The sequence below is a fragment of the Empidonax traillii genome, unplaced genomic scaffold (assembly GCF_003031625.1).
Source record: "Empidonax traillii isolate 1590-97213 ecotype Southwest subspecies unplaced genomic scaffold, ASM303162v1 scaffold267:size678996, whole genome shotgun sequence".
Taxonomy (NCBI): Eukaryota; Metazoa; Chordata; class Aves; order Passeriformes; family Tyrannidae; genus Empidonax; species Empidonax traillii.
In genome coordinates, this window is record NW_020955460.1 from 453966 (window position 1) to 463508 (window position 9543).

General features: G+C 50.5%; 1 protein-coding gene across 2 annotated transcripts in view; it reads right to left on the reverse strand.

The window, feature by feature from the left end:
• SEC14L5 (SEC14 like lipid binding 5) overlaps positions 1-9543 on the reverse strand; it is a 34519-nt gene that overhangs the window by 24051 nt on the left and 925 nt on the right. Inside the window, exons 1-3 of one of the 2 annotated variants that reach the window (XM_027889573.1) lie at positions 9083-9103; positions 6246-6351; positions 4324-4400 (exon numbers count right to left, since the gene is read on the reverse strand). In XM_027889573.1, coding sequence (XP_027745374.1) covers positions 4324-4386 — 63 coding nt within the window. In that variant the 5' untranslated portion in view covers positions 4387-4400; positions 6246-6351; positions 9083-9103. Of the gene's footprint in view, positions 1-4323; positions 4401-6245; positions 6352-9082; positions 9104-9543 lie in introns of those variants that run through there. The other variant, XM_027889572.1, reaches the window with a different exon arrangement.

The following is a 9543-nucleotide window of genomic DNA, read 5'->3' on the forward strand; positions in this document are numbered from 1 at the left end:
ACTGGAGGCTTACAAGAGAGCTGGAGAGGGACTGGGGACAAGGGATGGAGTGACAGGACAGGGGGAATGGCTTCCCACTGCCAGAGGGCAGGGTTAGGTGGGATATTTGGAAGGAATTGTTGGCTGTGAGGGTGATGAGGCCCTGGCACAGGCTGCCCAGAGAAGCTGTGGCTGCCCCTGGATCCCTGGAAGTGTCCAAGGCCAGGTTGGACGGGGCTTGGAGCAACCTGGGATAGTGGAAAGTGTCCCTGCCCATGGCAGGGGGTGGGTCTGGATGGTATCCAAGGTCCCTTCCAACCCAGACTATTCTGGGATTCTGTGAACACTGAATTGCCACCAAAACCAGAAAAAAAAAGAATCATGGAGCTGCTCGGAAGTGCAGGCAGCAGGTCAGGACCTCAGATGACCAAACTTCCACTTGCAGAGCCAGGCAGGGAAATCGTGAGCTGCCACAGATGTATGAGAGTCTGAGAGCCCCCCAGAACAGCCACCCCCACCCCAACCATCGCTGCAGCAGCAGGACCCCCCTGGCCTGAGGGGCACCACTCCCCCAGCACAGCCCTGCCCGTGTGTGTGCTCGGGAGCCCCAGCTCCCAGGGCTCAGATATGTGTCAGCACACGCCGTGGGCAGCCAAGAAAGGAGGTCAAGCAGAAAGCAGCACTGACTCACAGCAGGCACACGGGGGGCTCCACAGCAGCTCGCACACAACTGCACACACAGCGGGGGCTGCGGCTCCTGCAACCTCCCCATCGCCTCATCTGCGCTCTGGCTCCTCAAAACCACGGCATGTTTTCAGGTAACCGTGCAGAAAGGCCCTTCTCTTGCAGCACAGACCAGGAACTGCTCCTGGTAGCAGTTAGAGCTGAACACAGAAGTGCACTGCAAATGTGGCAAGAGGAACAAACCATTGCCAAGCGCTGCCAGGGAGCTCTCACCGACACCATCAGCGCAGCAATTCACATTATCCATCACGTACACAAGATCCTGTAAGGTCCCTGGGGGGTTATTCCAGACCTGTGGCTTTAGTGACCATCCTAAGCAATTTTAGTGATTCCTATAAAGTGTCTGAAAATGGCAGATGTCAACTGTAAGCTTGAAGGGCCGAGGCACTCCTAAGAATAACAGGAACACAACTCCCTGCTACTTTCAAAGCTAAAACCCTCCAGCTAAAGCTCTCTCATCTAACCTAATAATTCACTGCAAATAACATTAAATATGCAACCTCTCTCTCAGCTCTGTTTCCTACACAACTGTGCATGTAGGACTCGCTCATCCAAACCAAATTCCCATCCCCACACACCAGAGAAGGCTCACAAATATTTACATCAGAGGAAGTTTTCACTCATGAGTTGTGTGGCAGTACCACCTCTACTTCTGGATTTTTGCCCCTCACTGTAATGTTTTAGTATAAAAAAAAAAACCCTTTCAGGTTTCTAACTACAGCTGCTACACAAAGAAAATTATAAGCAAGTTTATACTTGGGGATTTTCTTGGCTCTAAGATAAAATCAGAAGATTTTTTTGCAATGTCAAACCTGCTGATCTAACTGAAGGGATGACAGGAGCAGGCCCAGAGAGGCATGGACAATCCACTGGAAGGAACAGCTCCATTTGAAAAGGAGATACACAAAAAAAAAAAGAGATAAAATGGAAAGGAAGAACATGACAGGATAACAAAGCATAACAGAAGTCAAGTTTCTTTTCAAGTATAAAGGATAAAGGTGTCAGGCACTGGTTATTATTTGAAGAGCATCGTATTTTTGATCCTTTAATGTGAATCCAAGTTAGGAACAAAGCAGGTGAAAGGGACTACTGTGAACTTGGACAGGTGTGGGAAAACCGTTCTTTATGTAAATCATTTTTGGAAGGGAGGACAAGAAATAAGAAAAAAATTCAGGACTCCCAAGTGACCAGAAAAAACCTGCTAAGCTGCTTCCTCTTTACTGATTCCTCAGATGCACAGGACTGGCAAAGACAGCAAGAAGGGGAATGTCCCTTCAAGGACTCGGATTTCACCTCAGATCTCCTGCCTGCAAACACCCAAACAAAGCTGCGGGAGCATTAGTGAAGAGCAGAGTGTAAATCCAGAGACAATTACCCTGACACACACCAACAAAGCTAAAGGCAGGGGCTCATCTGTGCAGCACAGCCCCGAGCTGTGCAGAGGATGAGCTCACACACCCCCCTCTGCACAAGTGCAGGGAGGAGAAACCACGTTCCTGATTCCAGAGGCAACAAAGGGCACGAGAAACACCGTGTGTGTGTGTGTGTGTGAGCCAGGCCAGGGAGCAGGGAATCGTTTGCCTCATTTGTCTAGGACAACCCAAAGCACACCCACTTGTTTTCTATGGCACGGTCCAAAAATTTGAAGTTCTGAGGGAAAAACACTTTTCCTGACTTACTTCCTGTGGGCTGTTCGGGCTGGCATGAGGCATGACCCTCCCCATTACACAGAGGAGGAATTAAGCACAAATGTGTCAGGCTGAAGGGTGCCTAGAGATCTGTAAAATTTAGGGGTGTCTCGAGGTCACCTTGTGACCTCTGCTTTCGCACCCCAGCCTGAGACCTCGGCACTTCAAAGGTCCCCACAAAGCATTTGAGGGGAGAAGATGAAAGCAGCTGAATAGCAGGTTCCCAGCGCTGAGGAAGCTGCTGTCAGATTTATGGGGAAGCAGATTAACAGCAATGCCACGTGCTGAGGAGCAAAACAGCTTCACTACACGCCCACTCTCCCTGCAAAACTTCCAGCAACTGCCAGCTGGTACCTGACAGCTCTGCGAGATCCTCGCTGCCTCCACACGCGCGGGAGCTCCATCTGAACACGCCGGCCGTGGGAGCAGAGTCTGCACCCAGCTCAGCCTGCACAGACCACCACGGCACTGAGAGGCTGCTTTCCAACACCAGAGCCTGCTGTGAACACCTGATTTTCACAGCACATCGGGGTGGCACTAAGGGGTCTGTACTGATCTCCCTACTCCGCTGCACAGTCCTCTGGGTGAGCCCGGACACGGAACTTCTTCGTGAGAAAGAGGAGCAACAACTTTGCTAAGGTTTGCTGAACAACTAAAGGATGGCATTCACAAAGCCAGCCCTGAAATCCCAGGGAATTTTACCCTGTTGTGTTGAAAACCTGAAAGCAAATCGAACTAACCCACTTGAAAACTAAACCCACGAGCCCCTAAACCCCTTCAGGCGTGTGCTAACAAGCTTACAGAGGATTTGTCTCGAGGCAGCCCTCCTATATTAGCAGCCAATCAGTTGAGGAGCATCTGGTAGTAGATTTATCTGCTAATAGAGGCAACAGGAATGTGGAGAGGTGTGCATGGAGCTGAGGCTTCATGTACCTTCCAAAGTACCTTCATCACAAGGACTGTGTCTCATTCTCACACATTCCTGTATTTCCCAGGAAACTGGAAGAGGAAACATGGTCAAGAGGAACACAATGTAGGCTCTCCCTTCCATTCACGGGAATTTCACCTGCCTGCAATGGCTGTAGTTTTCCATCTTCATTCTTGGCCTCTAATAGGCTAAAGAAACCAAATCTCAGGGACTGAAATGCCCAGCAGATTACAGGACAAAGCCTTGCAAGACTCCATAAGCATCTCTGGGCAATGCCCAAATGCTGAGGGCTGCCCTTGAAATGCAAACAGCAAACCTTTCAGAAGGGTATTTGACTCACACCTGGTTGTGACCAAGTCCAGAAAATCACTTAAGGCATCTGCCACGGTCACAACAGCTTTCTGCACCACCACTGAATGAGCTTCAATGACAGCTCTCAAGCCCCCTGTGGAGATCACAAAAGTTGGAGAGAGATCTCCCAGCAGTTCAGTCATGGAGTGGATAGGGAAGTAAAATAAAGAAGAATTTTTTCAAAAGATTTCCAGCTTTTAACCAAATCCAAAAGCTCACTATCACTGAGAATCCAGTTCTAGATACATCCATCCTACAGTGCTGATCGGGATCACATCTGGAGAGATTCTGAACCAAGGGGTATTTGGTGAGAAGGCAGACACAGTGTCCGGCCACAAACCAACCCTGCCTAACTGAACGTCACAATTTTTGTTCCCTCCTTGTCAAAGAATAATTACAGAAAGTTTTGTTGGATTTTTTCCCCCTCCTAACGACTAAGCTGCCTCTCTTAAAATCCCGAGACATCGACTCTTATTTTTCATGGAAGATGGAAGGAGAGCTGAGCCTCTGCTCCTGCACTGCACCCCCAGGGCTGTCACAGAGATCCAGCCAAAGCCACAGTTCCCCACCTCCCCCTGGCCCCAGGCTGCACCCTCAGCAGCTGGAGCAGCAGAAGTGCTGGGTGTTACTCACTGCCATGACGAGCTCAAAGGGGTATTTGTAGACTCGAACTGGGGACTGGTATTTCTGCACCATTTTTAACCACACACCTGGAAGAGACAGAAATTGGAAAATTTTAGATCCAAACAGCGCAATACACTCTAAGCAATTTTTTACAGACCTTACTGGAAGCCTTAACTCTTTTTACGAATGGAGAGGAGATATGTTAGATAGAATATCTTGTTTAGTAAGTGGCAGAGACAGAAGAGACAAGTCTCTGCAGTCCCAGTCCAGGGCTGTGTCCAGCACACAGCAGCACCCTGGGCAGCTTCCCAACAACTTAGAGCTCCAACAACTCGCAATAATTAAAGCCCAAACCAGAGATGTAAAGCCAGAATCAATCATACTTCTGGAGAAGAAGCCTGACTTAGGAGCCTTAGGAAGCTTACATGGTGATTCTTCCCCATACCCCCCCCTTCCCACATTACATTTGTAATCATTAGGCAAAGTCCTCCCTGTTAAAGCTTCCACAGCTTCCCAAATCTCAGTGTTAAAATGCTTCTGTGCACAAAGCAGCCTTGAGTTGTTTTAACCCACTGAAAGGAAGGAAAAGGAAACAGCCTGCTGAAAGAACATGCCTGATGCTAAGCTGGCAATCACATCCCACTGCCTGGATGCCCACTGTTCCAGCTGAACTGAGGCAAGAGCTGCAGGCAAGGGGAACAATCCAGTCCTCAGCATTTCGCTGCTCCCAGCCACCTCTCACTGTTCTCATCAGGATTCCTCCCTCACACTCTCCTGCCAGGGTTTTAACCCTCAAATATGCATCAGTAACCAGCATCTCAAGGCAGCACATATAAACCATTAAAAAAAAAAGGTTATTAGGCTGCTTTCTGCAATTCCTTTAGGAATTCCTTTGTATTGCTCCCTCTAACACCATCTGTGAACACTGGGAGCACAAAAGGCTGGATGGCTGGTTGGAGACTGTGCTGATTCCACCCCACTCAAATTCCACGGCTAAGCACACACAGCCCTCGGCAACACGACAGTCAGAGCAGCAACACAACTTATCCCTGACATTTTAAGCCCAAAACCTGAGCTGGAACGTGAATTAAAAATGCAAGCAGCAGTAGATACTCCCTCAAAGACTGCTGCAAAACGCCATTGCACAGTGAAATCTAAGCAAGGGAGAGGGGGAAAAGGACTTGAAACAAGTTTGAGTACCTGAGAGGAGGGAATGTCTGTAGAAATAGGGTGGCACAATCAGACAGTTCCTCTGCAGAGGATCACCCTATCCAAGGAGCAAAGTCCAGGACTCACTGGATCTCTGAGTCTGGCTGGTACTAAAAGCCAGTCCAGTGGTGCTGAGCCAGTCAGTGCAGAGAGGACTCATGAGCAGAGCATCCAGCCCCCAGCGCAGCGAGCGGGGCAGGGCCCAGCACACCCCGGGCAGCGATCAGGTATCGGACACCCGAGCCAGGGGGCAGCGGGCACCTTGGAGGGCAACACTGTAACATGATTAGGGCAGCAGGAACCTTCCCAGCCAGAGCAAGCAGAGCACGAGGAGCCGGGGAACGTATTTAGCTGGGATCGTGCTCCCTGTTCTGACCTCGCTGTTCCAGCAGGAGTTCCTGCACCTTTGCAGGAGAGGGGCAGGGACCTCCGCAGCAGGAAGTCTGAGGACAGAGCAGTCGGTCTGGAATCACCCACAGCCCAGAAACGAAGTCACAGAACGACAGGATGGCACAAGCTGTACTCAGCAGCCTTCAGGGAGCTGCTTGGACAGAGCCCCTGCTCCCCTGGCAGCAGCTGGACCCGACTGCCACAGGGTTATTGCCCTCTACTTCTCCAGCTGAGGCAAGGTTGAGAAAAAGAGCCAGTGACTATTATATCCACAGGGAGCTGTGGAAACATGACAGCTGAGAACTCTCACCTGCCCCAGAAACCTTTCGTACCTCGGGAGAGCGCAGTGGCAGCAGAGCTTCTATGCCCTCTCCTCAAAACAGAGATGCAAGACAGTCATTCTGCTCCTCAAGGCACCAGGGACTCCTGCCATTATTCCTGGAAAAAAAAGGAAAAAACCATCAGAAGAGGCAGTGAAAGGTGGGTACTCTGCACACCAAGCTACAGGTGATGATCAGCACTGATGAGGACAAAGACTCCCAGGTGTTACCACTGGGCAGCTCCAGACCTGCACCCTCCCAGGGCTTTTGCACTGAAGAGATGTGCTTTTAAAGTCACCTCATGTGTTCCACTCCAACTATAAACAGATATATTCAACTGTCTTGTAAAGAAAACCAGAAAGAAATGACACAACCCCAGAGTGTATCTGTTCCTTAAATATCCATCCAACTCCAGCTCTGCAGTGGCCCAGGCTTCCTGCTCCACTTCCTATTTGCAGCTGGCTAAAAAACAATATTAGGAAACACAGCTCAAGTGATGAGCAGTGACCCACTAAACTGCAGCATGACCACTCAGAAACCCCAATCCACAGCTGGAGCATCCAGAGGGTAACACCAGGGAAGAGCCGGATTCCAGCTGGCCCAGCCTGGAGCAGTTGGTAAAAATTCAGAGAGGTCGGAGTTGTCGATACATTGAAGCAACAGATCTAGCTAATAACAACCATTCCAGCAATGACAACTTTAACCATCCCAACAGATACGGAAAATATTTCCATTCTTGCACACCTGAACCCAGGAAACAGCCACTGCATTTCACACAGCAGAGACCCAACAGCCTTGGCTCCCCACGGCCCCTTTTGCTACAGCCCACACAGTAACCCCCCCACCAACCAAGATATTATAGATTAAACACACATAAAGCCCCAAATCAAAGCCCTCCACCCCTGCCTCTCATCCAGGCACAGAACTCAGGGGGCTCATTCCACGTGTGAGCTGCCTGTCGGACGGGGGAGCTGGGCAGCAAAGTGACTTCAGCAACTTCTCCCACCTGTGGTGGCTGCTTTTCAGCTGCAGGAGAACAACTGAGCACGTTCTTGCAGGGGTTCTTTTGTTTTGCTTTTGACAGAGAACCGCTGAAAATAGCAGAATTCCAGACTTCCTCAAAGAGACACGTGAAAGCCAGCTGTGGCACCCAGCTACGCTGATATCTCCACTTAGAAAAGAGAGACTCCACAGGGTTCTAGTCCTTCCTCCCCCTCCCCTTCTGGAGAAAGGGGGAGAGAAAGGTGTGTGACGTTTCCTCTGCCTGAAATGCCTTTCACTTAGTGGCTGATGAGTCAGAAATTGATGCTTTATACACATAATAATAAGATGGTACCAAGCTGTAGGATATTTATTAGAGCTTCTTCACCTCAGAACTTAAGAATGAGTCGTTCGAAGCTTGACACAAGGAAGCCTCGAGGTGGAAGGGTGCCAGAATAAGCCTTTACCATCTTTTAGAAGCAGACATCTGTTCAAGCAGGACTTGATCTCAACCCCCTGAGAAACACCTGTGGTGCAGGGGTGAAGCAGTGGAGCCTGGGCACTGCTCTACACACCTGGCAGAGGTGCCTGGAGTCCTGCTGTGGGTCACAATCAACACAAACACTCAAACAACGACATCCACACAAGTCTGTACCACACAGTCAGGTCTTTTTGGCTGAGGGGAAGGAGAACCCAGAACAGCGTCCAGCACTCTGCCCTCAGAGCCTGGGAGAGCTGTTCTCTCCCGTGGATGTATCAGAACAAGCTCCACGCCTAACACTGACACACCTTCACCTCCTAAGTTAATTTTCTCACCAAAGAATCACCACACAACTTTTGTGCACAGCAACACACCAAATCCCTGACATTTGCCAGCCCTCAGCAGGAGATAAGAATTCCTGAAGGAGAGCCGCTCGTTCCTCACCCCGCTGTTCCATAGGAAGTCACACCACACCATTTTATCCATCCACACTATAGCAAGTAATTCAGTACTCAAATAGAAATTAAGAATGGAGACAAAGAATCACAGATTGGGTTGGGTTGGGGGGAGATTAAAGCTCATCCAGTCCCACCCCCTGCCACGGGCAGGGACACCTTCCACCGGCCCAGGTTGCTCCAAGCCCCGTCCAACCTGGCCTTGGACACTTCCAGGGATCCAGGGGCAGCCACAGCTTCTCTGGGCAACCTGTGCCAAGACCTCACTACTCTCACAGCCAACAATTCCTTCCCAATATCCATCTAACCCTGCTCTTGCACAGTGGGAAGCCATTCCCTGTGTCCTGTCTCTCCATCCCTTGTCCAAAGCCCCTCTCCAGCCCTTTTAGTCACTGGAAGCCTCCCTGGAGCCTTCCCTTCTCCAGGTGAACCCCCCCAGCTCTCCCAGCCTGGCTCCAGAGCTGAGGGGCTCCAGCCCCTGGAGCATCTCTGTGGCCTCCTCTGGACTCTCTCCAGCAGGAACACATCTTTCTTTTGCTGAGGATCCCCCTCTGTGCTCCTGTTTAACACATAAAACAGCAGTAGATCCAGGCAGGAGGTCACTTGACTGCAGCAAAGCACCAGCATCAAACTGTTTCAGCCTGCCTTGAGTGAAGTTCACAGCTGTACTTTGAACACAGGCTCTCATTATCCCAGCCTGATCAGTGGTGCCATCAACACAACCCCCTTCTCACAACCTACAAGCCGATTTTACTACTTGGAGGAATTAAACCAAATGACCCAGAGAACATATTTGGTTTACCTGGAAGCTGAGCTAAAAACATACAATCACAGACTAGTTTGGAAGGGACCTTAAAGTTCATCCTGTTCCGCTTCTTGCCACGGGCAGGAACACCTTCCACCGGCCCAGGTTGCTCCAAGCCCCATCCAACCTGGCCTTGGACACTTCCAGGGATGCAGGGGCAGCCACAGCTTCCCTGGGCAACCTGTTAAATCTGTCACTGCATTTAAAGGCCATTTACCAGGGTTACCTTTTGAATTCACAAATACTTCAGGGCTAGTTTCTGGGTAGGTTTTTTAAGCCCCAAGCCCTGTGGGGAGCTCAGCAGGCGCCGTTCCCGGCTCTCCAGAGCTGATGCCGGGTCCCACTCACAGCCCCCTCCCTGGCTCAGCCCATCCTGGGCCAGTGCCCATCCAACCCCCTCCAAGCAGGACACAAACCTGACAACTTTCACAGAGGGGTATCTTTTCAGTAGACCCGAAGAGACCTCCCAGCAGCCTGAGCCCACCACCCGGCTCTTCACCGGCTCCCTCCCTGATCCCAAAGGATTATGGCTAAAATTTCCCTATCGGTTTGTCGTATCTGAGGGACAGCAGCTCGCGGCACCCCCTC